General features: G+C 38.5%; 2 protein-coding genes and 1 long non-coding RNA gene across 4 annotated transcripts in view; 2 read left to right on the forward strand and 1 right to left on the reverse strand.

The window, feature by feature from the left end:
- Positions 1 to 8,880, forward strand: part of FGFR1OP2 (FGFR1 oncogene partner 2) — a 44,433-nt gene extending 35,553 nt beyond the window's left edge. The window contains exons 4-7 of one of the 2 annotated variants that reach the window (XM_066353350.1): positions 320 to 462; positions 2,788 to 2,901; positions 5,964 to 6,077; positions 6,887 to 8,880. In XM_066353350.1, coding sequence (XP_066209447.1) covers positions 320 to 462; positions 2,788 to 2,901; positions 5,964 to 6,077; positions 6,887 to 7,024 — 509 coding nt within the window. In that variant the 3' untranslated portion in view covers positions 7,025 to 8,880. The remainder of the gene's footprint in view (positions 1 to 319; positions 463 to 2,787; positions 2,902 to 5,963; positions 6,078 to 6,886) is intronic. The other variant, XM_066353352.1, reaches the window with a different exon arrangement.
- Positions 1 to 17,651, forward strand: part of LOC136383500 (uncharacterized) — a 97,131-nt gene extending 79,480 nt beyond the window's left edge. The window contains exon 2 of the long non-coding RNA XR_010747418.1: positions 17,273 to 17,651. This is a non-coding gene — a long non-coding RNA (uncharacterized lncRNA). The remainder of the gene's footprint in view (positions 1 to 17,272) is intronic.
- TM7SF3 (transmembrane 7 superfamily member 3) overlaps positions 17,555 to 27,610 on the reverse strand; it is a 45,293-nt gene continuing 35,237 nt past the window's right edge. Inside the window, exons 10-12 of the mRNA XM_066353353.1 lie at positions 22,316 to 22,413; positions 20,729 to 20,891; positions 17,555 to 17,817 (exon numbers count right to left, since the gene is read on the reverse strand). Coding sequence (XP_066209450.1) covers positions 17,555 to 17,817; positions 20,729 to 20,891; positions 22,316 to 22,413 — 524 coding nt within the window. The remainder of the gene's footprint in view (positions 17,818 to 20,728; positions 20,892 to 22,315; positions 22,414 to 27,610) is intronic.

Consider the following 27,610-nt stretch of genomic DNA (forward strand, 5'->3'; position numbering starts at 1 on the left):
TATATTTGTGTTTTTTTTACTACACTCTGATTTCCATTGCCTTTTGGTATTCCTAATATAGAGCATCATCTGATACCTAATTGTTCAGTAAATTTTGAAATGATTCTCAAAAAATTAGTTTTAAATGGTCATTTAAAAAATTAATAAAGGACTCCATTTGGTATGTTTTATTTCTTATACAGCTAATTTTTTATCCATCATGTTATCTTTTTAAAATACCCTCTTTATAAGTTGCTATTTTAATAACTGTAATATGGAAGAGAATATTTTGTACATCTTTAACTGAAGTTTGAATAAAATATACTGTTATTTTTGATAGAATTACGTACATCCCTGGAAGAACACCAGTCTGCTCTGGAACTTATAATGAGCAAGTATCGGGAACAAATGTTTAGGTTGCTAATGGCTAGCAAAAAAGATGATCCGGGTATAATAATGAAGTTAAAAGAGCAGCACTCCAAGGTAATCCATTCTATAAGTATAATTTGAAGTAGAAAAGAAGGACTATTGGTTAACTTGTGTTCAGATATTTTAAAAAATGACACAAATAGCTAACATATTGAGTATTTTTTTGACATTTTCTACTTACTATTTTTTCATTTCTTATTATATATCATTTTGTTTGATTTGCTGTCTGACTCCCATTGTTCCTAATAGCTTTAATATATATTAAAAATTAAACTTTATTTGGGAAATAAAGGTAAGTATTCAATTCAGATTTATTTTTATAAGGTTATCTGCTTTTAAGAATTATTTTTTAAATAGATTTGTTTATTGACAGTTGTATTAAGCAAAAATTGAAACACTGAAAACATTTAAAAATTTAAACACAAAGGTAAGATTTGTTTTTCTTAAAACTATTTTCTGAATAAGGCTAATTCATCTAAACTTTAAGAATGGAAAAAATACGGGTTAGGGAGAGGAAAAGAACCAACATATTACAATTTTGCTCCCCACCCCACATATCACTTATCAGGAAGATCATTTTTAAAGACAGCTGAACTGGTTAAAGTGTTCTTCCTTTTTTCATCTTACTTGTTGTCATCCCTGTGTCTGCTCCCTTTGTGTATGTCCCTGAGTTTGCTAACAACTGCTACGAAGACAAGTAGAATAATATTGACTATTTATCTTTTATTTTAAACTGAATTTTAACTGCTGGTATGGAATAAAGTATTAGAACAGATTGTGATTACTAGGCTATTATCTGTAATGGATAACAGCGAGCTGACTTACTAGTTACAACTAATATTATTTAAGAAATATTGATTGTTATAAGATGTATTTTATCTTTTTCAATTACTGAAACACATTTTAGATTCTTTAAAATGTTTCTTCCATCTCGGTGATTGTAGGAATTTTTTAATTATTAATTGTTCTATTAAAATTAAATACCTAGTAAATAGGTCATTGTGTGACAACTTATATATTGAGGAAGTTAGTAATAGATACCTCTTTGTCAAATAGTAAAGTAGTATATTAAATTAATAAATATGGGCTTAATGTTAGCGAATTATGCTATATTCATCTCCTAACCAAAAGGAAAACATTAGATATTTAAGTAGCAGTCTTTTGAAAATAAAATGTATTTATTGTTGAGGTTATTATAAAAATATTTACACTTAAATGGATAGCTTAAGAGTTTTTTTAAAGGTACAAAGGTGAATGATTTATGATTATTGGCTTAAAAAATGTATTCTTGAGAAATTCCAGAAGTTCTTATGTTTAATAACAAAAGAAATTTTTTTAAGATCTAAAGAAAAGACTACTCTGACCAAAAAAAAGTGCTAAGAGTAAGATACTATATAGCTTGCTAGACCCATCTGGTAGGAGCTGTGACAGAAGTGGATGTTTTCTAAAACCCATTAGATTTTACCATTCACCAGAACTTTTTTTATTAACGAAGTGAAATGAAACATTTCTTAAGATAGCTATAAATCCTTTTAAATTATGTAAATTAAACTCATTGTAAGTGCTGATCCTTGCCTTCCATAAAATGACTATTCAGTTACTTGTTATTAATTCTAACTAATACCTATTAATGTTTGTGATTTTGATTTTTCCCAAAAAGGAGACACTTTGACTCAATTAAACAAACATCTATTAATACTTGCCCTTGTTTAGTAATTTAATAATAAGATGAATGACTGAATAAGATACCTAAATACCTAGGATACTGACCTGGTATCCTAGGTCATAACTATCTGATATAAGGTAGGATATACTGAATCCTAAAGTAGAAACATGAATTATTTCTGGACTACTAGAGGAAGCAAGATTAGTTCTCATGAAGAGAAACTGGAAAGATATAAAGAAAGGAAGAACTCCATCTAAATTCAATCTTGAATTAGCAGGGGTTGGGTGTCAACAATCAGAAGTAGGTGAGCAGAGAAACTGGTGTGAAGAAGGTGCAGAAATATGAGATTCTGAAATGTGTTTAGGTACCAGTGCTCTGACATGCCTAAACACAAAAAAAATTTTATAATACATTTAGAGGGAACAAACAGTTACACATAACAGCATTTTGGAGTGACCCTTTTCAGACTACTGTAATAAAGAATTTTGCCCTTATCTACAAGCTTTTTGAACACACATTTAAAAATCAAAGTGAGAACTCATTTTCATCTAAATACCTGTTTTTTTCATTATTTTTGAACAGATGCCTTTTTGGAAATCTTAAAAAAGCAAACATTTCAAAAACAGTTGGCTAACACGCATGAACTAACACTCATTCAGTTTTTAAATTACGGATAATGTCCGTATTAACATTATAATGACTCTATACTACAGATTGACATGGTACATCGTAACAACTCCGAAGGATTCTTCCTTGATGCATCTCGACACATCCTTGAAGCACCTCAGCATGGACTGGAGAGGAGGCACTTGGAAGCAAATCAGAATGTACACTAAATAAAACAGTCAATTTTGGGGATGTGGGTGGAAGAGGTTATCCATTTAAAAAGTTATTTTACATTGAATTTTTCTGCTAGATTAGATCAGCAAATCAATGAAATTAAGTATTAAACTGCTGTGCGTTGATAGCCATGCAGAAATATTCAGTGTAGAAACCTTAAATCTGTCATTAATGCTCGTGCATTGTCATATACACTGTTACACAGTGGCAGGCCTTCACAGTGGTTCCGGCCAGCTCTCTTTTCTTGCTCTTATTAGTTGTTGCTGCAAATTAGTAAATTTGAAACAGTTACTCACTTTCTGGGCATCAAAGATATGTTCTTGGCAGTAATTTTAATTTGATTTCATAAAAATTTTGATCAAATTATTAAATGAACTTTTAACTCAGATTTTTGACAGTTTGTAATCCTCTTGTCTGAGTTTACAATTAAAATGCCTTGTTTATATGTTATTAGGTTTATTAGTATATTCTCCACTGTGTCTTACCAGTAACTGCCTTTTTTTTTTTTTTTTTTTAATCTTATGGCTGGTTAAGCAAAGTTGAAATAAATATAAACAGAAGTTACAAATGAGAGACATGTCAAGACATCAAGACACTTCAAGGGTTTTTTCGCTGACACCTCTTGCCTTTAAGACAGTTTTTATTGGGCCCTGGCCGGTTGGCTCAGTGGTAGAGCATTGGCCTGGCGTTTAGAAGTCCCGGGGTTCGATTCCCGGCCAGGGCACACAGGAGAAGCACCCATCTGCTTCTCCACCACTACCCCTCTCCTTCCTCTCTGCCTCTCTCTTCCCCTCCCGCAGCGAGGCTCCATTGGAGCAAAGATGGCCCGGGCGCAGGGGATGGCTCCTTGGCCTCTGCCCCAGGTGCTAGAGTGGCTCTGGTCGCAACAGAGCGACGCCCCGGAGGGGCAGAGCATCGCCCCCTGGTGGGCAGAGTGTTGCCCCCTGGTGGGCGTGCCGGGTGGGTCCCGGTCGGGCACATGCGGGAGTCTGTCTGTCTCTCCCCGTTTCCAGCTTCAGAAAAATACAAAAAAAAAAAAATACAAAATAGTTTTTTTTGAAGCGCAGGTCTCGGCCTCTTGTGCCTAGTATAAGATCTGTGATCTTACCTCTCTAAGACTTTATTGTAGTGAGTGAGCCGTCCATGAACTGGGCCTATAAAGATTCTGTTCTGTTTGAAGAATTGGGTTTTTTTATCTCATGATTTTATTAGAATACATTCTGTCCTGAAAAAACAGTGGTATCTTGTTTTCTTTCATTTTACAGGCAAAGAATTATTTGCTTCCTGTATTGTCTTTTAACCTAGGTCGGTCCCATAGGATACCAAGTCAGCAACTGAGAAAGCTGTTTGTAGTCAAAATTTTTAGTCATTACCCTTATTCAATTTGCTGATGCAGTTACCTGTTCTTAACTTACTTTTAAACTTTATATGCTCCTTTGGTATTAAGAGGGATTTTAATCATGTTGCAGAATATGACAGATGTTTTGTCTTGATATCATTCTTTGCTACCATAATCTAATTCAGAACTGTCCAATAGTTTCTGATGATGGGAATGTTCTTTATCAGTGCTGTTCAATATGGAAGCTACTGGCCCACATGTGGCTTGAAGCATCATTAAAGCAACTGAGGGAATGAATTGCTAATTTCTTTATAATGTATTTTATTTTACTTAATATAAATTTAAACAGCACGATATTGGACAGTGTCGATGAGTCCTTTATTTTACCCTTTCTGTTTACTAGCATGGTATAGTTTTTCCCATTATAATAATATGAGGACCTGCATTTTTATTTGTTAAGAAGATATTAAATATGTCCTGGCCAGGTAGCTCAGTTGATTAGAGCATCATCCCAAAACACCAAGGTTATGGGTTTGATCCCCGGGCAGGGCACATGCAAAAATGAACCAATGAATGTGCAAATAAGTGGACCAACAAATTGGTGGGGTTTTTTTCCCTTCTCTCTCTAAAATCAATAAATAACATTCAAAGGATATTAAATGAGTGTTTACTAAGAATATTCCCATTTGTTGTTCATCTTCTTCCATAGTTTACTAGTTTTACTGGGAGGTTCTGTTCAAATCTTTTCTACAAATACAGAATATGCAACTCTTTAAGAGACTTAATGGTTATTTGGGGAACTATTAACTTCTATGTTTAACTTTTGGCCTTAATATAGTAAAGCCTCGATTGCCTGTGAACACTAGTCTGTAGAAGCTTTTCATTTAAAAAATGATTCCCAAGTTTATGTTGAATTTAAATGTTTTGTTTGTATCTTTCACTTGATTTGTAAGCTCCTTGAAGAAAGGGAACATGTCTTAACAGAATTCATATTTCTGTTGCCTAGCACCGTGCCTGGCACACTGAATGAGATCGGAAGAAATTCATGTTACTTGTTGCACACACACAAAAAAAGTGAATGTCTATTTTCTACTAAAATTATATTAAGAACAGTTTGCAAAGAATGCCAATTAATATTTTAATACTTAAAAGTAGATAGAACTATGTTCATTTTACTCATTATCTGTGATATACTGAACAATAGGAAAATATAAACAAGATAGTTTCCACTGTCAAAGAGGATTATAATATAGAGATGTTCTAGATTGGATTGAGATAAATTTTTAGGCACGAATAATACAGAAAAGATTTATAAGTCATGAAAACTTCTAAAAAAAGTTAAGAAATAAAGTAAAAAAAAAAAGATTGTGTGAAATTTTTATCTTTCCCACTATTTTGATCAATAGTATAGGTAGATGCAAAAAAAAAAAGTTGTTTGAGGAATATGAAATATGAGGACTGTTTTACAAGTGGGTTTAAATTGTGCTGCTGATCCTTTTAGTCTAACAAATCTGATCTCAAAAGCACGATCATAGCTTCCTTGTAAATGTGTGATATATTACATTTGTACTAAATGGCCATGTACTTGATTCTGCATGACTACTACATTCATCTTAAGTGGCAATGCAGATGTTATAAAAAGAGGGTCCAAAAATAAAAATAATAAAAGTATTTCACTAATTTGCAATTCCCATCTTTTTTTTTTTTCAGGAATTACAAGCACATGTTGACCAGATAACTGAAATGGCAGCAGTAATGAGGAAAGCCATTGAAATTGATGAGCAACAGGGTTGTAAGGAACAGGAAAGAATTTTTCAACTTGAAGTAAGTTTTAAATTGTGAATGTGGATGAAAACTCATACAGAGATTTATGCCATAATATATATCCCATAAATCATTATCCTTGATTTTGTGTGAAATAATTCATTCCAAGTACTAAGAGGAGGCTCTAGTCCCAGGCTGTTATTCGCAGACTTTCTGAGTTTATATACATATAAACTTAGATGTTATTTTCTTCATCTCTACTGTGATTTCTGAGGTTCTGTGTACAATTACAGCTGCATACATAAGATTTGGCATTGTGGAAGACAGTGAACACATGATTCTTACCTCTTTAAAAAAGTATTCTCTGGATTCAAGTTGTCAATTTCAACTGCGTGTATCACTTAGTACAGGGGTCCCCAAACTACGGCCCACAGGACACTTGCGGCCCCCTGAGGCCATTTATCCGGCCCCCACTGCACTTCCGGAAGGGGCACTTCTTTCACTGGTGGTCAGTGAGAGGAGAATAGTTCCCATTGAAATACTGGTCAGTTGGTTGATTTAAATTTACTTGTTCTTTATTTTAAATATTGTATTTGTTCCCGTTTTGTCTTTTTACTTTAAAATAAGATATGTGCAGTGTGCATAGGGATTTGTCCATAGTTTTTTTTATAGTCTGGCCCTCCAACGGTCTGAGGGACAGTGAACTGGCCCCCTGTGTAAAAAGTTTGGGGACCCCTGATTTAGTACATATCTGTCAGTTACAGAACTTGCTTTTTATTTGTCATATGTTTGGCTTTTCTTTTGAAGTTAGTACTCCTGTAGCTAGCTGCTTGGTGACTGCATCTTTGTTTTTGTTTGCCTTCTTACAGCAAGAAAACAAAGGCTTGAGAGAGATCCTTCAAATAACTCGAGAATCATTTTTGAACCTTAGAAAAGATGATGTATCAGAAAGTACGTCTTTATCAGCGTTAGTGACCAACAGTGACCTGAGTCTGAGAAAGAGCTGAAGAGTGTGAGCTTCTGAGGAGGCCCAGACTGTCCCTGGGACAGACCTGCTGCAGTGAATGAGTACCAGGAAAGCGACCCCCAGCTACCCGTGTTTCCTATAATGTGTACAGTGCACTGACAATGACATTCTAAGAGATAGCAACAACAAAATCATAGTTTCTGGTCATAGACTTTATTCCAAAATATAATTGAAAGGTAGAAACTAAGACTTTGGTAATTTCTGAACAAATTGAAGATTTTTCAGTGACTAGTGAACTTACCAAGAGCTTTCAGTAGTGCTGTTGCTTTCTGGATTATACCTCGATAAATAGGAATATTCCCAGTAAATGTTCAGCAATTCATAAAATTATCCTACAGTTTTAAAATACAAATTTTGGCACAGTTTGGTGAATGGAAGATCATCATATTAAATTTTATCCTCCCTGATTGATGTCAAAGTTAACAAATAGCTTATGTACCATGAGACTTCCACATTAATGATTGCCTATCTACCTTCCCATTTAAATTTTCGGCAAAGAAATTTCAGTTTGAAAGGCTGTAGAAATGTTTTTATGCATTGTAAACAAAAGAGGTATTTATTTTAGCTAACTTACCATAATTAATACTCAGCAAACAATTGTCCATAATTGCTAAGAGAAGAAAATAGCATTTCAGGATTGAAAAAGAAAGAAGACTACTTTCTAAGAAAGAAGATCTTATAAAGAGACATATTTAGTAGGTTAAACTACTCTTTTGAAAGAATATTTGGTTCTAAATAAATAATGAAGATGAGATATTTCTCTTCTCAGGTTGATCTTTAAGGATATGATGAAGCTCATTTAACAGAGTTACAATGTTTGATAAAGCAAGCTAGGTATGCTTATGTCCAAGTAAACTGGGAAATCCTCTGCCTCATAGAGCCCTTTTTAAAAAGGAACTATTAAGGGAAATGGAAAAGTAAATTAAAATTTAAAAAATATTTCTTTCTTGATCTGTTCTTAAGCACCATTTTGTCTTCATAACCGTTTTTTCTTACAACCTTTTTAAGAGGGACAAAATATATGATGAAGTTAAAAGTACTTATTTTATTTCTTTATAAAATACATATCCAGTATGTAAAATTTTAAAAGCCACAAGAAATAGAATGTGCTTTAACATCGATTGAAATCTAAATTTTTCTTAGTGAATATAGAATAAAAAGATAAAAGGAGTGTCACATGTGATTAAATATATTATGTTCATTTATATTAAATACATATTAAAATTAGCACAATAGAAAATTTACTTTTGAGTATAAATTTTAAAAATATTTATGTGGCAATTTTTATGTATAATTTCACATATTGGTAAAATTAAAAACTACTTTTCAGGATTTTTCTATTTTAGGTTTGGAATAAGTGGGGTTGATGGGACTGAATGAATAGAAAAGGGCTATTGGACCCAAATATTAAACTGATTTTTCTTCTCATTCAGAGGCCTTAATGTTTTATAAATAAATGACAGTTTTTGTTTTTAACTTTTCTATTCATTTTTGGGAAAGTATCCCTTAATTTGATGGCACATTCATTCCTATAGTTTTTTGCCAAGTTAGAATTAAAGAAAAGAAGCTACACAGTTAAGTCTGAGGTAGTTCATTGAGGCAGCTCTATTACAAAACAGTACTTGATAAATAATTATTTTTGTAAACAGATTAGTTAATTTATTCTTAGTCTTTATGTAGATATAATTTTCAGAGCTTGGTGTTTAAATATTTACTTTGTTATATAGAAACAGGTTTCCATCCCATACTTTTTTTAAAGCAGAACCTGAAATTTCTGTCTGAAGGTATGTAAGTGCATAGGAGCCTATTTTATCAATAAAGAGTAATTAAAATTGGTATGCTCTCCCAGTTAATTTGAAAATAGTGCTTACGTACATTTATTTTTAGGGCTTTTTAGCTGTTCTTAACCACAAAACTAGTACTTAGCAACTTCTATCTATATATTTTAGGAATTGGCCTGCAATTTATTTCTGATTCTGTAAACCCTTTTATCTTCTGTAGTGGGTTTAAGAGCATCTCCTCAAAGGTATATCCAAGCCCTGGCCAGGTAGCTTAGTTGGTTATAGTGTCCCCTTCACACCAAGGTGGCAGGTTCAATTCTTGGTCAGGGTACATGCAAAAAACAGTGCATAAATGGGTGGGACAACAAATGTTTCTGTCTCTGTCTCTTTCTTGCAAATCAGCAAATAAAATCTTAAAAAAAAAAAAAAAGTATATCCAAGTCCTAACCTGCTACAGCTATAAATGTGACCATATGTGCAAATAGTCTTTGTAGATGGAACAATTTTGGGATTAGATCATCCTAGATTTAGGATGGGTCCTAAATCCAGTGACTGGTTTCTTTATAAGAGAGGAGATTTGAAACACAGAGGGACACAAGGAGCCATATGCAGGGAGTTTGGCAACCCAAGGAGCGTAAGGAATAAGGTGCTCACCAGAAGCTAGGTGAGAGGCCCGGAATGATATCCCTCAGAGCCTCCAGAAGGGACCTGACTGCCTTCCTGATTTTCGAAACAGAATACATTTCTGTTAAGCTGCCAGCCTGTGATAATTTACAGCATGCCTCCTAAATGAATACCTTCATCATTTATCATATACCCACTTAATTTTTAATCTTATATAGGGAATGCTATTCTAAAAACGTTATGTACAACCTTGCCTGACCAGGTGGTGGTGCAGTAAGTAGATAAGAGCATTGACCTGGGACTCTGAGAACCCAGGTTCAAAACCCCGAGGTCGCCTGACCAGGCAGTGGCGCAGTGGATAGAGTGTCAGACTGGAATGCACAGGACCCAGGTTTTAGACCCTGAGGTCGCCAGCTTGATTGAGCACGGGCTCATCTGGTTTGAGCAAAAGCTCACCAGCTTGAACCGAAGGTCGCTGGCTCGAGCAAGGGGTTACTCGGTCTGCTGAAGGCCCATGGTCAAGGCACATATGAGAAAGCAATCAATGAACAACTAAGGTGTCGCAATGCACAATGAAAAACTGATTGATGCTTCTCATCTCTCTCTGTCCCTGACTCACTCTCTGTCTCTGTAAAAAATAAATTAAAAAAAAAAAGTTAAAAAAAAAACTCCAAGGTCACCAGTTTGAGCACTGGCTCACTGGCTTGAGCATGGGATCATAGACATGACCCCATGGTTACTGGCTCAGCTGGAGGCCCCTGGTCAAGGCACATATGAGAAGCAATTAGTGAACAACTAAAGTGCCACAACTGTGAGTTGATGCTTCTCATCTGTCTCCCTTGTCTATCTATCCCTGTCTGTCCCTCTCTCAAGTTATATACAACCTCAAAGATAAAATGTTTTCTGTTCAAATTGGTATTCTTTGACATTTAATAGTAAGGTGACTTCCAAACATTTCTAAACTACCTCAGTGATGAATGGAATATCATAAATCCAGAAAATTCGTGCAGACCACTCTCAACTTTGTTAGAGAAGAATTATTTCTAATTGAAATTTGGGGAGACTTTTTTTTACCTCACTGCCTGCCCCTCAATTTCTTTTTTTCCCCTCTAACAGCAGAGAGCCCCAGGGCTCAGTTCTTATTCCTATTATGTATCTATAGTCACTTCCTTGGTGATCTTACCCAATCTCATGACTTGAAATACCACCTCTCCCAGACTTACAGTGCTCATTCGGTCTCACATTACTCCAGACTCCTCCAGACCCTGGCTATCAAGAGGTGCCCCAAATTAAAATGTCCAAAGCTGAACTCCCAACTTGAATTCCCGACCTCTCTCCATATTTCTTCCCCATCTCAGTTGATATGGTGTCTTTGACCCCACTTCCTCTTGTCTTGCACCCAGTTCATCAGCAAATATTGTTGACTCCCTTCTAAATAGATCAGAATCCTACTCTTTCTCACCATCTCCACTGCTTCCCCGGTTAAAGCCACATGATAATATTAGAGTGAACAAATTGGATTCAACCTAAATCTCCTATTATAGGGAAATAGTATATTTAATTAAACAATTTAATGTACAAGTTAAATGGTCAATATCTACTTAGTGCAGTTTATTATATACTATGACTCAAAGATTCTAGCAACAGGAAAAAATATGTACTTAAATTTGCATAATAAAAAGATTAATACTAAACTGCATTATGGTTAACTATATATGTAAAAAAAGCATAGGGTAAAATGTTCAGAAGAAGCAAATACCAATATACAGTGGCCTCTTGAACACATTAGTGTGAACTGGGTAGGTCCACTTATACATGGATTTTTGTCAGCAAATACCTGTACTGTTGCTGATCCATGGTTGGGGTCCAGGGATGTGGAAGGTCGGCTGTATGTATAGATCTAAGCCACTTTATGTAGAGGACCAGGACATCTCCTGGTTTCAGTATCTATGAGGGTCAAAGACTATCATTGTATTACAATTTTTTAAAATTTTGTTTCTGTGCTGATGTAGCTTGACCCAGACCTGCCAACCCTCTCGGTGTAATGACTGTACGGTGGTCCTTGGGTCAGCCCCTGTTCCCATTTACCTAGGCCTCTCTCTACCTGTTATGTCCTTGCAAACACAATGTCCACAGATCCTCCAGTCAACAAGGTAAAAGGATCTGTAAAGTGTATTAGTTTGGTAGGGCTCCCATATAACAAAATACCAGACTATGCGGCTTAAACAGCAATTGATTTTCTCACAGTACTGGAAGCTAGAAGTCCAAGATCGAGTTAGTTTCCTCTGAGGCCTCTGCTTGCAGATGGCCTTCTCGCCCTGTCCTTACATGGACTCCTGGTGTCTCTGCATGTCCTAATCTCTTTTTATAAGACATTAGATTAGATTAGATTAGATTAGATTAGATTAGGGCCCATCCTAATGCCCTCATTTTAACTTAATTACCTCTTTAAAGTCCTATCTCCAAATAGTCACATTCTGAGGTACTGGGAGGTTAGGGTTTCAACATGACTCTGGAGGGGGACACAATGCATTCTGTAACAAAAAAGAAAACAATAGGAAAGCTCTGGTGGGAGGCCCAGTACTAAGGAAATCAGAGCAAAGAATTTGGGGGTTTTAATGGAATTTTTAAAAAATATTTTTAAAGACGATTCATTTGAGAGAGAGAGAAGGAGGAGGAGCAGGAACCATCAACTCCCATATGTGCCTTGACCAGGCAAGCCCAGAATTTCGAACCAGTGACTTCAGTGTTCCAGGTCGACACTTTTTCCACTGCGCCACCACAGGTCAGGTGGGGGTTTTAATGGAATTTAATAACAGGTATCAATATACCATCAAGGTGTGAACTTTACACCAAAACCATCAATACAAATGTTGCTGTATGGATCGTTACCTCCACAGATAAATATTTTTGAGTATTTATCTGTGACCATGACCTCAGAGAATTAACTTGGAAAAACATGTTTTCACTGCATAAAATTGTAACTCCCCCAAAAAGATCATGGCAGTGTTAGAAGCCTCTTAACAATTCACCAGCCTGACCAGGCGGTGGCGCAGTGGATAGAGCGTCAGACTGGGATGCGGAGGACCCAGGTTAGAGACCCCGAGGTCGCCAGCTTGAGCGCGGGCTCATCTGGTTTGAGTGAGGCTCACCAGCTTGCACCCAAGGTCACTGGCTTGAGCAAAGGGTTACTTGGTCTGCTGTAGCCCCACAGTCAAGGCACGTATGAGAAAGCAATCAATGAACAACTAAGGTGTCGCAATGAAAAACTGATGATTGATGCTTCTCATCTCTCTCCGTTCCTGTCTGTCTGTCCCTGTCTATCCCTCTCTCTGACTCTCCTCTGTAAAAATTAAAATATTAAAAAAAAATTCACCAGAGGAAAACTGAAAATAATAGTTACATTCTCTTTAATTTTTTTTAAAATTTTATTTATTTTAGAGGAGAGAGAGAGAGAGAGGAGGGGGGAGGAGCAAGAAGCATCAACTCCCATATGTGCCTTGACCAGGGAAGCCCAGGGTTTCAAACTGGTGACCTCAGCATTCCAATCCATGCTTTACCCACTGTGCCACCACAGGCCAGGCTATATTCTTTTTTTTTAGTGAGAGGAGGGGAGGCAGAGATAGGCTCCTGCATGTGCCCCAACCGGGCTCCACCCAGCATGCCCACAAGGGGGCAATACTCTTGCTCATCTGGGGTGTTGCTTCTTTGCAGCCAGAGACATTTTAGTGCCTGAGGTGGAGGCCACGGAGCCATCCTAAGTGCCGGGGCCAACCTGCTCTAATTGAGACTTGGCTGCAGTAAGGGAAGAAAAGAGAGCGAAGCAAGAGGGGAAGGGTTGGAGAAGCAGATGGGCACTTCTCCTGTGTGCCGTGACTGGGAATCAAACCCGAGACATCCACATGCTGGGCCAATGGCCTAGTGACATTTTCATTATGATAGAACTTCTGAAGCACACTTGGAAAGGGAATTAGGCATCCCAAATTTGGTTATGGGCACTAATTTATAACTGACTTTATATAATGGACACCTTCGTCCAAGAATTCCTCAGCTGTAAAATAAAGGTGTCAGATAACATGATTTCTAAAATCCATTCCTGGTCTAATATTCTAGCAATTTCTTCATTAGAATCAGTTTACTATCCCATCTTCAATAGAACTCAACTGGTCTGTAGCTCTGGTTAGCTGCTGTGGTTTGGCAACCTGGTACTTAACCTGTAACAGGTTATCAGAAAAAAAAACACTGAAAGAGCAACCTAATTTTCCAATAATACTTTTCTTCAGTTTGATACACCTGAAGTTCTAATGACAATACAAATTAATCCATGAAAGACATCAGCTTGCCCCAGATTTCCTTCATTTCCTATTATTTCATTTATGCTTAAACTGACTTTTAGATAATTATTTTTCTAATTAAGTAATTTCATTTTTATACCTATGAAACTGTCCTCTTACATCTTATTACTATGGTACAAATATAGTTGGTAAAAAAAAATTTATAAGAACTTTTGGCATTTTTTTCAAAATAGGAATTTATTATTTAAAAAATTGTACAAACCGGCTTTTTATTACTCACAAATTATCAAAAAAATTTTTTTAACAATTTGTATCCCCCAAAAAAGTATGCCCTGTCTTTACAATCTTCACTGAAAGTGCATTTTGATACAGAAAATAACTGTCACAAACATTCTGTATAACTTGGTTAGAATGTACAAATATATGGCAGAAGGCAGAATCCCTACAGTGAAAAACAAAAAAAAAAATTTTTCCTTCAAGTGTTACTGCACTTAAACAGTGTGGATTACAGAATAATCAGTAAACAAACACCTATGTGAAATTTTTCAAAGCAAAATGATTAGTTTTAGATTTTTTTCATTTTGTTTCAGCCTTTATAAAACACTTTTAAAAATAAAAGTTGAAAAGTTTTCAGTTAACTGAAACTTCAAAAATCTATTGTGGCCTGACCAGGCGGTGGCGCAGTGGATAAAGCGTCGGACTGGGGTGCAGAGGACCCAGGTTCGAGACCCCGAGGTCGCCAACTTGAGCACGGACTCATCTGGTTTTAGCAAAAGCTTCACCAGCTTGGACCCAAGGTCGCTGGCTCGAGCAAGGGGTTACTTGGTCTGCTGAAGGCCCGCGGTCAAGGCACATATGAGAAAGCAATCAATGAACAACTAAGGTGTTGCAACGCACAATGAAAAACTAATGATTGATGCTTCTCATCTCTCTCCGTTCCTGTCTGTCTGTCCCTGTCTCCCTCTCTCTGACTCACTCTCTGTCTCTGTTAAAAAAAAAAAAAAATCTATTGTGCTTTGAAAAAACTCTTAAAAGCAGCATCATTTCAAATAGTGGTTAACTCACAAATATGCATACAACCACCCTGTCACTCAGGCTGAAAAGTCCAAGGCAGAGCTGGTGGCACAGGCTCCGACAGCAGAGAAGAGGAGCAGGTATGCAGACCAGGGCATCCGGGTACATTTTATGTTGAAAAGGATCAAAACTGAAGGGACTCTCCTACCAAATGCCAAGGTCCTAATTAAAAAAGCAACTCCATGAAACAGCAGAATCCTTTTAGACTTCATCACTTTACAACATAGATGGTACAAAGGCTTCCCATAGAAGAGAATTTTTTTGAGAGTATTTTTATATCTATGCTAATAATTTAGCAGAAAGAATTACAAATGCAAAATGTAAAGTTTTCCTTATTAATGGAACTATAAATTAAGGTAGGAGCCATTCTAGATCCTAAAAACAAAACAATTCATGTCACCTAATACGGTTTAAATCCGAGATCAGCTGCCAACACAATTTTAATGGGCCTCAAAAGAAGAAAAATAGGCCATTATTTGGAATATAAATAAATCATCCATATAAAAATTCTGATTTTTACATAAATTCGACCTGTTTTCAAATAACAAATAATTTAGCTATTTAAATTGCCATTTTAAGCAAGAAAAGGCAAAAACAAAGGTTATCTACTGAACTATATATATATATATATATATATATTTAAAATGATTGATATGGTAAATGTTTATCATAAAAGTAAGCAAAAGAACGGTATGTTTGATAATATGATACTACAAAAGATGCAACTAAGTAATCAGATTGCTTTTAAGTTAGTTCTCCTTCTTTTGTACACTGAAGACCCAGTGTCAAATTCCTAAACCTTTAAACAGTGATAAAATATTCTAACACTTAAATCTGTGCCCCTAGGTTTAGACAAACTAAGGTGAGAGAATTAAGAAGTTATAAAAAGAACATCAGTTCCCGGGTTTCGGCACCAAAAAAAACCACAAACATCAGGGCTGTACATGAGATTCATTGTTTTATTTTAGTGTAGCTTTTTAACTGAGCAAGTTGATCCTGTAAACCAGGGGTAGTCAACCTTTTTATACCTACCGCCCACTTTTGTATCTCTGTTAGTAGTAAAATTTTCTAACTGCCCACCAGTTCCACAGTAATGGTGATTTATAAAGTAGGGAAGTAATTTTACTTTATAAAATTTATAAAGCAGAGCCTGACCAGGCGGTGGCGCAGTGGTTAGAGCATCGGTCTGGGATGTGGAGGACCCAGGTTCAAGACCCCGAGGTCACCAGCTTGAGCGCGGGCTAATCTGGCTTGAGCAAAAAGCTCACCAGCTTGGACCCAACGTTGCTGGCTTGAGCAAGAGGTTACTCGGACTGCTGAAGGTCCGCGGTCAATGCACATATGAGAAAGCAATCAATGAACAACTAAGGTGTCACAACGAAAACTGATGATTGATGCTTCTCATCTCTCTCTCTTCCTGTCTGTCTGTCCCTAACTATCCCTCTCTCTTGACTCTCTCTGTCCCTGTAAAAAAAAAAAAAATTATAAAGCAGAGTTACAGCAAGTTAAGCATAAAATAATAATTACTTACCAAGTACTTTATGTTGGATTTTCGCTGTTTGGCAGAATAAATCTTTATAAAACAACTTACTATAGTTAAATCTATCTTTTTTTTTTAATTTTTTAATTTTTTATTTTTATTTATTTTTTACAGACAGTGAGTCAGAGAGAGGGATAGACAGGGACAGACAGACAGGAACGGAGAGAGATGAGAAGCATCAATCATTAGTTTTTTTGTTTGTTTTTTCATTTTTCCAAAGCTGGAAACGAGGAGGCAGTCAGACAGACTCCCACATGCGCCCGACCGGGATCCACCCAGCATGCCCACCAGGGGGTGATGTTCTGCCCCTCTGGGGCGTTGCTCTGTTGCATCCAGAGCCATTCTAGCGCCTGAGGCAGAGGCCACAGAGCCATCCCCAGCGCCCAGGCCATCTTTGCTCCAATGGAACCTCGGCTGCGGGAGGGGAAGAGAGAGACAGAGAGGAAGGAGAGGGGGAGTGGTGGAGAAGCAGATGGGCGCCTCTCCTGTGTGCCCTGGCCGGGAATCGAACCTGGGACTCCTGCACGCCAGGCCGATGCTCTACTGCTGAGCCAACCGGCCAGGGCCCAATCATTAGTTTTTCATTGCGCGTTCCAACACCTTAGTTGTTCATTGATTGCTTTCTCATATGTGCCTTGACTGCAGGCCTTCAGCAGACGGAGTAACCCCTTGCTGGAGCCAGTGACCTTGGGTTCAAGCTGGTGGGCTTTTGCTCAAACCAGATGAGTCTGCGCTCAAGCTGGCGACCTCGGGGTCTTGAACCTGGGTCCTCTGCATCCCAATCCAACGCTCTACCCACTGCGCCACCACCTGGTCAGGCCTATAGTTAAATCTATCTTTTTATTTACACTTTGGTTGCTCTGCTACCACCCACCATGAAAGCTGGAACGCCCACAGTGGGCAGTAGGGACCAGGTTGACTACCACTGCTGTAAACCAAAAGGTAATTTCTTAAGTATTTTGGAATAAGAAAAAGGCTCCCTAATATTTTGGTCATCTTTTTCACTCACTCAGAATTATCATAATCTCCTTGGCATATCCTCAGCATGTATCAGTAAGGACACTACACAGACACATAAGACTGTTTTCTTATCAGACTTGCACTGGAGATGGCTGAAGCAGGCTGGGCATACACATCCAAGCTGAGGCAGTGCCTGGGTTGTACTTCAGGATCACATGGAGGAAACTCTCAGGCAACTACAGAAGTAGGGGTGTTCTCTCTCCAGCTGGCTGTGCCTTCCGGAAGAGCTCTCTGATCTGGGTTAATTGGCCATAGAGCCTCTCTCTCAGCGGAGGAATGTGGTAGCTGGGATCCAGGATGTTGGTCACTCTGCGTTCCCTCTCTCGTTTCCATAACTTGTATGGGTGGGGAGGAAAAGAAGGTTGCCCTCTTTCTCTTCGAATCTGTAACGTAATTCCACTTACAGCCAGCATCCCCCATACCGCCAGGATAATAAAGTCTAAAAACAGGAAAAAGCAGTTTGAACTTTTGTATTTTAAAACCTAGTAGAAATAAAAAGTAACCCTTCTTAGCTTAAATTTCATCATCCTTTCTTAGTCATATCAGACTCTGGTGAGTCTATCCAAATATATGTTATTTCATTACATACAAACCACGGGAATGAGTGAGGAAGATATAGTCTTAAATTTGAAAACAGGAATCGTCTATTCTATCTGAAAGTCCAAAGAGGTTGTAAAGGAAACATTTGTTTGAATCCTGGACATTCCAATATTTTATGAGCAGTGCCCACAGGCCCAGGGTTTGTTGTGTTTCCCACAAGGGGGCAGGTGAACAGGCAGCACCTCAGTACCCCTCACAAGAATACCTCATGGAGCACTGGGCCCCACCATGCTCGTTATTCCCACTCCCCACACCACGCAGATCAAGTGAGTACAGATGGGCGTGAAGAGATTCAACAAAAGGCTTCTAGCAAAAGGCTTGGCAAAATATTGTCTTGAATGTAAAACTTCCATGGCATGGATTTCCAGGTCTGTACCATGAACCCCAATGAAGGCAGGCTCAGGAGAGCAGAGGGAAGGATTTGTCCTTAAATACGCATAACAACATTTGCCTTCAATTCTAAAGCGTGCTTTTCATCCTCCATGTTTTAACATTTCTGAAACCAACCTACCTGACAATGTTTGTGAACATTTAATTTGGTAGTCTTTTTTCCTTCAAAAAGTTAATGGAAACTTTTTAATGGGTAGAAATCTTACAACTAAAGAAATAATACACTTACTGACTAAAAATCACTTTCAATTAGCAAATTACATGCTTTTTTACTTTACTTTTTTATACTTTTATTTAGATAATTAATTTTAATGGGGTGACATTGGTCAACTAGAGCACATAGATTTAGAGAAAACATCTCCAAATCATTTTGACATTCAATTATGTTGTATATCCATCACCCAGAGTCAAACCATCCTCTGTCACCTTTCATTTGGTTTTCTTTATACCCCTCCCCTTATATGCTTTCTTAAAGGAGGGAAATGGATTAACTTTAAAAACCAGGTTGTTGGATTATGCTTTGAGAGAACCAAGATGGCAGCAGAGTAGGCAGACGCACTGACTCCCAGGGCACACCACCAAACTAAAAAGCTTTTGCACAGCCAAAGACAATATGAACAAAATAAAAAGGCAAGCCACACAAGGAGAGAACATATTCGACAATATGTCTGATAAAGGAATTAATAACCAAAATTTATAAAGAACTTGTAAAACTCAACACCAGGAAGATAAACAGCCCAATCAAAAAATGGGCAAAATACCTGGCCGGTTGGCTGAGTGGTAGAGCGTCGGCCTGGCGTGCAGGAGTCCAGGGTTCGATTCCCGGCCAGGGCACACAGGAGAATCGCGCATTTGCTTCTCCACCCCTCCCCCTCTCCTTCCTCTCTGTCTCTCTCTTCCCCTCCTGCAGCCGAGGCTCCATTGGAGTAAAGTTGGCCCGGGTGCTGAGGATGGCTCCATAGCCTCTGCCTCAGGCGCTAGAATGGCCCTGGTTGCAATAGAGCAACGCCCAGGATGAGCAGAGCATCGCCCCCTGGTGGGCATGCCGGGTGGATCCTGGTCGGGCGCATGCGGGAGTCTGTCTGACTGCCTCCGTTTCCAACTTCAGAAAAATACAAAAAAAAAAAAAAAAAAGGGCAAGAGATGAATAGACACTTCTCCAAAGAGGACATACAGATGGCCAATAGGCAGATAAAAATATTCAACATCACTAATCATTAGAGAAATGCAAATTAAAACCACAATGAGATATCATCTCACACCAGTCAGAATGACACTCATTAACAAAACAACACAGGACAGGTGCTGGCGAGGATGTGGAGAAAAGGGAACCCTCCTGCACTGCTGGTGGGAATGCAGACTGGTGCAGCCACTGTGGAAAACAGTATGGAGATTCCTCAAAGAATTAAAAATCAAACTGCCTTTTGACCCAGCCATCCCACTTTTAGGAATATACCCCAAGAACACCATAGCACAGTTTGAAAAGGAGAAATGCACCCCCATGTTTATGGCAGCATTGTTCACAATAGCCAAGACCTGGAAACAGCCCAAGTGTCAGTGGATGATTGGATTAAAAAGGTATGGTACATATACACAATGGAATACTTTGGGGCCATGAAAAAGAAGAAAATATTTTTGTGACAACATGGATGGAACTGGCAACTATTATGTTAAATGAAATAAGCCAGGCAGAGAAAGAAAAATATCATATGACCTCACTCATATGAGGAATCTGACAGACAATATGAACTGAGGAGCAGAATAGAGACAGAGGCGGGATCAAAGGATCCAGAAGGAAAGCGGACAGAGGGAAAGGGGATGATAGGGTGATAGGATGGGATGAGAGCAGAAAAGCAAATCCTGGAGGGAAGGGGGGAGAGCGTTACGGGGAGGGGAACATGGGTGACATTAGAATCTATGTAAACACAATAAATTTTTAAAAAAGATAGAAAAAAAAAAAGAAAAACCAGGTTGTCATTCTCATACCTCATCCCACTGCAACCCAACCCATTAGGAGACACCTTTATCCTCAGCATATTTCTCACAGCTGGAAATTGACCAGGTAAACCCTAAGTAATCCTGATTTAGGAATGTCTTAAACAAAGTCCATTTAATAGATTTTTAGAAGTATGAACTTCAACCACCTACGAAATTTAAATTCTTTGCTTCTATAATCATAAGTTATCATTAACTGAGGACTCAAATATTCTTTGTACAGTGTTTGTTTCCTCCTGTGTCCAGTTGACTTTCTTTCCACCCAGTTAACCGTCTTTCAATCTAGTTAACAAGTGCTTTAGTTAGCACAGGTGGGCCAATATTCCTAGCGGACTATCATTCCAGTTCTCAAGTCAGAGTCTTACCATTAGTTTGCAAAGGCACGTTTGTGAAAGCTGTGCGGAAACGAGGGCTGAGTGCTCTCAGGAGGACGTTCAAGGTGATGTAAGAAAGGCTTGTATACATGTAGCTGTCAACGGCCAAGACCACAGAGTAGGAGCCAATGAACCCACAAGTCAGTATGTTCAGCTGTGGAAGAGTGGAAAGTTTAGGCTTCACCTCTGGTAGAACAACTAAAGTTTCTAACTCTTACCACTGGCCTCATTCACAGGGAATCACTTCTATTGCCACGGGGGACATGAGAGAGGGTCAAGTCTTAGAGCTGAATAAAAGTTAAAGTTGGAAAGATAAACTGAAAATAATCTCAACACCCATAGTTTACCTTATAATAAAAAATATCTTCCCTGTGAAGGAACTTCACCTATAAATTTTAATTTAAAGAGGAACTAGATGGTGCATTACAGTAAGTACAGTGGTCCCTCATCTATCACGGGGATTAGATTCCAGGAACCCCCCACACAATAGTGAAAATCCACGAAGCAGTGACCTTATATTTATTTTATATACATTTTAAGGCTTTATAAACCCTCCCTACACTCTTATAAACCTTTCCCACACTCTTATAAACACTTCCTATGCTCCTAAACACTTTTTACACTCCTAAACCTATGTAATTTTAACAACATATAAAATTCTATATGGGTACTCACCCATGAATATACACTATGCATATTATTTCAATATAATATTCTTTTAATATGTTTTAATATTTTTATATTCTTTTCAATTTTTTAGGTTAGAAAATGCTTATTTTATCGCAAAAAATAATATATAAAAATACCTATATACTGCAAAAACCCACAATATAGTGAAAACACTGCAATACAAAATTAGATATATACAATTTAAAAATCTGCAATACAGGCCCTGGCCATTTGGCTCAGTGGTAGAGCGTCGGCCTGGCGTGCAGGAGTCCCGGGTTCGATTCCCGGCCAGGGCACACAGGAGAAGCACCCTTCTGCTTCTCCACTCCTCTCCCTCTCCTTCCTCTCTGTTTCTCTCTTCCCCTCCCGCAGCGAAGGCTCCATTGGAGCAAAGTTGGCCCAGGCACTGAGGATGGCTCCATGGCCTCTGCCTCAGGTGCTAGAGTGGCTCTGGTTGCAACAGAGCGACGCCCCAGATGGGCAGAGCATCGCCCCCTGGTGGGCATGCCGGGTGGATCCCGGTCCAGCGCATGCGGGAGTCTGTCTAACTGCCTCCCCGTTTCCAACTTCAGAAAAATACGAAAAAAAAAAAAAATCTGCGATACAGTGAGACGGCGAAAAGTAAACTGTGATATGGCGAGGGACTACTTATATTCCCTTCTCTGCTCCCACTGCTAAAGCACATTAACAGTGACAACCTGCTCCACGTGATTAAAAAACACTGTATGGTCATTGTAATTGGAACTTCCTTGCTTTCATAGCAACAAGGCTATTTAAAATTAATTGTCTGATACAGAGTATCATAAAGTTTTCCCTAGTGAATAAAACATGCAAACTGATGCAATCAGTAAACAACAGAAGGCCCATGAGGATATAGTAAATAAATCCAACCTGTGATGAAACACTTACTATTCTTAGGCAGCCCATGAAAACTACTGGAATGAAAACAGCTATACAAGAGAAGGTCACCCAGAACACGGCATCATTACGAAATATTGTTAGGTTTCCTGAAAAAAGCAAAAAGAAATCAAACATCAACAATAGGTTCACCAGGTTAAACTTCACTTTCTCAACATCTGAACATACGTAGAAAGTTTTTTCTTTCTTTTTTTTTCCCTCCAGAAAATTTATTTACAAAACATTAGTCTTTGATATTTTAGTAGAAAAATAATTTGGCATTTAGCGCTCCTAGTTTACATTTTCTTCTGTTATTATACAAAGCCTTTTCCTTTTATTTCCCAGAGGAGAGGAGCAGATACGAGATGTATTTGTGCAGTTGGTTGACTGGCGAGGAGGTGAGCACAGAAGCTATTGCAGGTGGGTAAGCATATTTACAAACAGCGACAGCATCTTCACTCCTGTGGGCCTGCTCACCACTCAAGCCTGCCGTTGTCCAATAGCAGCCATGTAAAGCGCATGACCAAGTGAGCGTGGCTATCTCAGTAAACTTCATTTACAGAACAGGAAGACTAGGTTCTCAGGTGAAGTTGGCCAACCCTTGCTTTGGAGTCAAACACCTTGTCTCCGCAAAACCTACCAGTGACAGCAGGTTAAAAACCGCAGGTTCCTCATCTGTTCAAAGGTCATACTTCCAAGCTTTACTGAGGGTTAGATGAAGCGCAGTGCTTCTGACGTAGCAATTAAACGTATGTTCCTAACTGAGAAAGAAAGAGGACCATCCACACTCTATGTGAGGTCAGTGCAGTTTCCTGGTGGACGTGAGCTTTAATTGGAAATGATTCTTGCCTCCATGGGTGTTCTTTGGCCTTTTGACTCTGGCATACTTGAAAGGATTAAAAAAAATAACTGTATTTCTTAATTTACTAATGTTATAAATATCTTCTCCCATATTGCTCAGTGAAGCCACAAGGATGATCTGGGCAAAACAAGTCCTCAGTTTTTGTATTTTTACTTCATGGGTAACATTTCATACTATTTCCTATTTTGCAATGGCCACCAGGAAGCTACAAATGAAACCTGTAGCTCAACTATCAAAATTCAGCAGTTCTAACTTTATAATATTAATTACAATGAAGGAAGGTACTTTTTTAAAATTTTTTTTTATTAATTTTAATTTATTGTGTTAACATGGTTCAAGTATCCCATTCAATATAACACCCTCACCCCCACCCCGTGTTTCTCATTATACCCCTTTTGTCCCCCTCCCCCAAACTCCTTTCCCCTCTTCCCTCTTGGATTTGCTGTCCCGTTATCTGTATCTATGTGTTATGTGTATATATAATTTCACTAATCCCTTTCTTTGATCCTATCCCCTCATTCCCCTTCCCTCTGACAGCTGACCCTACGATCCCTGTGACCCCGTCTCTGCCTCTATTCCATTCCTCAGTTTACTTTGTTCATTAGATTCCACATATAAGTGAGATCATATAATATTTGTCTTTCTCTGCCTGGCTTATTTCATTTAGCATGATGATCTCCAGGCCCATCCATGCCATTGCAAAAGGTAAGATTTCCTGCTTCCTCACGGCCCCATAGTATTCCATTGTGTATATGTACCACACCTTTTTAATCCACTTGTCCACTGACGGACACTTGGGCTGTTTCCAGATCTTGGCTATTGTAAACAATGCTGCCATAAACATGGGGGTGCATTACTTCTTTGAATCAGTGATTTGGTGTTCTTAGGATATATTCCTAAAAGTGGGTTGGCTGGGTCAAAAGGCAGTTCGATTTTTAATTTTTTGAGGAATCTCCATACTGTTTTCCACAGTGGCTGCACCAGTCTGCATTCCCACCAGCAGTGCAGGAGGGTTCCCTTTTCTCCACATCCTCGTCAGCACTTATTCTGTGTTGTTTTGTTGATGTGCGCCATTCTGACTGGTGTGAGGTGATATCTCATTGTGGTTTTAATTTGCATTTCTCTAATGATTAGTGACGTTGAACATTTTTTCATATGCCCATTGGCCATCTGTATGTCCTCTTTGGAGAAGTATCTATTCAGTTCCTTTGCCCATTAAAAAAAAAATTTTTTTTTTCTACAGAGACAGAGAGAGAGTCAAAGAGGGATAGATAGGAACATACAGAAAGGAACGAAGAGAGGTGAGAAGCATCAATCATCAGTTTTTCATTGCGACACCTTAGTTGTTTACTGATGGCTTTCTCGTTTGTGCCTTGACCCTGGGCCTTCAGCAGACCGAGTAACCCCTTGCTCGAGCCAGCAACCTTGGGTCCAAGCTGGTGAGCTTGTGCTCAAACCAGATGAGCCTGCGCTCAAGCTGGCAACCTCGGGGTCTCGAACCTGGGTCCATCCTCATCCCAATCCAACGCTCTATCCACTGCGCCACCGCCTGGTCAGGCTTGCCCATTTTTTAATTGGATTTTTTACCTTCCTGGTGTTGAGCTTTAGAAGTTTTTTTTTTTTTTAATTTATTTATTCATTTTAGAGAGAAGGGACGAAGAGAGAGAGAGAGAGAGAGAGAGAGAGAGAGAGAGAGAGAGAGGGAGAGAGAGGAGGGAAAGGAACAGGAAGCCTCAACTCCCATATGTGCCTTGACCAGGCAGGACCAGGGTTTTGCACTGGAGACCTTGGTGTTCGAGGCTGACGCTTAATCCACTGCGCCACCACAGGTCAGGCAGAGCTTTAGAAGTTCTTTATCAAGTTTGCTTATTAACCTCTTATCATATGTATTGGTGAATATGTTCTCCCACTGTGCAGATTGTCTTTTTATTTTGTTCATGTTGTCTTTTGCTGTGCAAAAGCCTTTTAGTTTAATACAGTCCCATTTGTTTATTTTGCCCTTTATTTCACTTGCCCATGGAGATAAATTACAAAAATATGGCTATGAGAGATATCAGAGTTTACTGCTTATGTTTTCTCCCAAGATGTTTATGGTTTCACTATTTACATTTAAGTTTTTTATCCATTTTGAGTTTATTTTTATGAATGATGTAAGTTGGTGGTCTAACCTATAAGGTTTAATGTAATAACCAGGGAATGTGTTGGCAATTAGAAATGATTTCTGATTTTATTCATTTAACTGTCAATATAATCACCTTTGAAGGGTGTGTCCTAGCAGATAAAAGGTGAGAGTAAAATCAAGCTCTGCATCAATTACCAAGATAATTTAGAAGAGGTCTGACTAGTCCAAGCTGTTCCTCTCACTAGCTGTGAAACTGGGCCTCACTTTCCTAACTCATAAAATGAGAAGATTGAACCACTTCATCTCCAAACTCCAAATCATCAATCCTAGCTCTAAATATCTATGATTTTGTAATGCAAAGTAAAAAATACAAGTAAATGACATTCAGAGTTAACCACCTGAACTCCTGCCTAATATAAGCAGCAAAATCCATCTAGTAAATTTTGGCCATCAGTGCATCTCCTACCTAGCCACTGCAGAGTGGAAGATGTGTTCTCCTAATGCATCAGGAAAGGCGGGAGAGCTCACCACTTACCTGCTCCTACTGAACCTTCTCCAAAACGTGACACACCCAGGTTACCCAGGACAAATATATTAGAACTCCTATTTATAAATTAAGTTTAAATAGCAATATAAGCCTGACAGCTATTTCATACTGACACTGGCACCACCATTCAGTCCACCTGCAGGTGGCCCTCTATCTTGAGACCTACGTATCTAGGAAGAGAGGGAGTTCTATCGATTCCATAGGTAAATGAAATCACATGGTTATTTGTCTGTCTCTGTCTGACTTATTTCACTCGGCACACCATGCTGTTGCATATAGTAAGATTTCATTCTTTTTTACGGTCAAGTAATACACCACAGTGTAAATGTAACAAAGTTTGTCTATTCGTGGGCACTTTGGTCACGTCCATATCTTGGCTATTGTAAATAATGCTATGATGAACACAGGGATGCATATAATTAATTCCTCTGATTTCGTGTTTTGGGTTTCTTTGTATATATTCTCAGAAGTGAGTTCACAGGGTCATAAGGCAGTTCCAATTTTAAATATTTGAGGAACCTCTATCCCAGGGGTAGTCAACCTTTTTATACCTACCACCCACTTTTGTATCTCAGTTAGTAGTAAAATTTTCTAACCGCCCACTGGTTCCACAGTAATGGTGATTTATAAAGTAGAGAAGTAACTTTACTTTATAAAATTTATAAAGCAGAGTTACAGCAAGTTAAAGCATATAATAATAGCCCTGGCCAGTTGGCTCAGTGGTAGAGCGTCGGCCTGGCGTGCAGGAGTCCCGGGTTCGATTCCGGGCCAGGGCACACAGGAGAGGCGCCCATCTGCTTCTCCACCCCTCCCCCTCTCCTTCCTCTCTGTCTCTCTCTTCCCCTCCTGCAGCCAAGGCTCCAATGGAGCAAAGTTGGCCCGGGCGCTGAGGATGGCTCTATGGCCTCTGCCTCAGGCGCTAGAATGGCTCTGGTTACAACAGAACAACTCCCCAGATGGGCAGAGCATCGCCCCCTGGTGGGCATGCCAGGTGGATCCTGGTCGGGCGCATGCAGGAGTCTGTCTGACTGCCTCCCTGTTTCCAACTTCAGAAAAATACAAAAAAAAAAAAAAAAAAGCATATAATAATAATTACTTACCAAGTACTTTATGTTGGATTTTTGCTGAGTTTGGCAGAATAAATCTTTATAAAACAACTTACTATAGTTAACTCTCTTTTTATTTATACTTTGGTTGCTCCACTACCGCCCACCATGAAAGCTGGAATGCCCACTAGTGGGCGGTAGGGACCAGGTTGACTACCGAGGCTCTATACTATTTTCCATCATGACTGTACTAATCTACATGCCCATTAACCTAATTGAAAAATTGTTAAAAAGCTACCTGCAGGGGGTGCTGTGGGAATGAACTTGGTTATAGACTTGCTAAAATCAGAACAAAGGATCTTTTAATGGTTAGTAAACACACGGTTGTCAATTCTCTCTAATCTTAAAAAAAAGTCTTTCAAGAGCCAACTGCACTGTTACACTCTACTGATCTCAAGAGATGATAACCTCAAGAGACAACTACACTTGTGTCTGTCATTTCTATCAACTTCAATCTGATGTGGTAATAAAAGAGCTAAACATTATCATAAGGAAACAGCTTAATAAAGTACCTTAGAATTCCTTTTTTTTTTAGAATTCCATTCTTGACAAAACAAAGTTAACCAGATTTTTTGCATTGACAGAAATTGACTTTTTTTTTCTTTTTTCAAGAAACTGACTTAAAAATAAAAAAAACCCAGGATTATTCCTGTGCCACTGCCATAGGATG

The sequence above is a fragment of the Saccopteryx leptura genome, chromosome 1 (genome assembly GCF_036850995.1).
Source record: "Saccopteryx leptura isolate mSacLep1 chromosome 1, mSacLep1_pri_phased_curated, whole genome shotgun sequence".
Classification (NCBI taxonomy): Eukaryota; Metazoa; Chordata; class Mammalia; order Chiroptera; family Emballonuridae; genus Saccopteryx; species Saccopteryx leptura.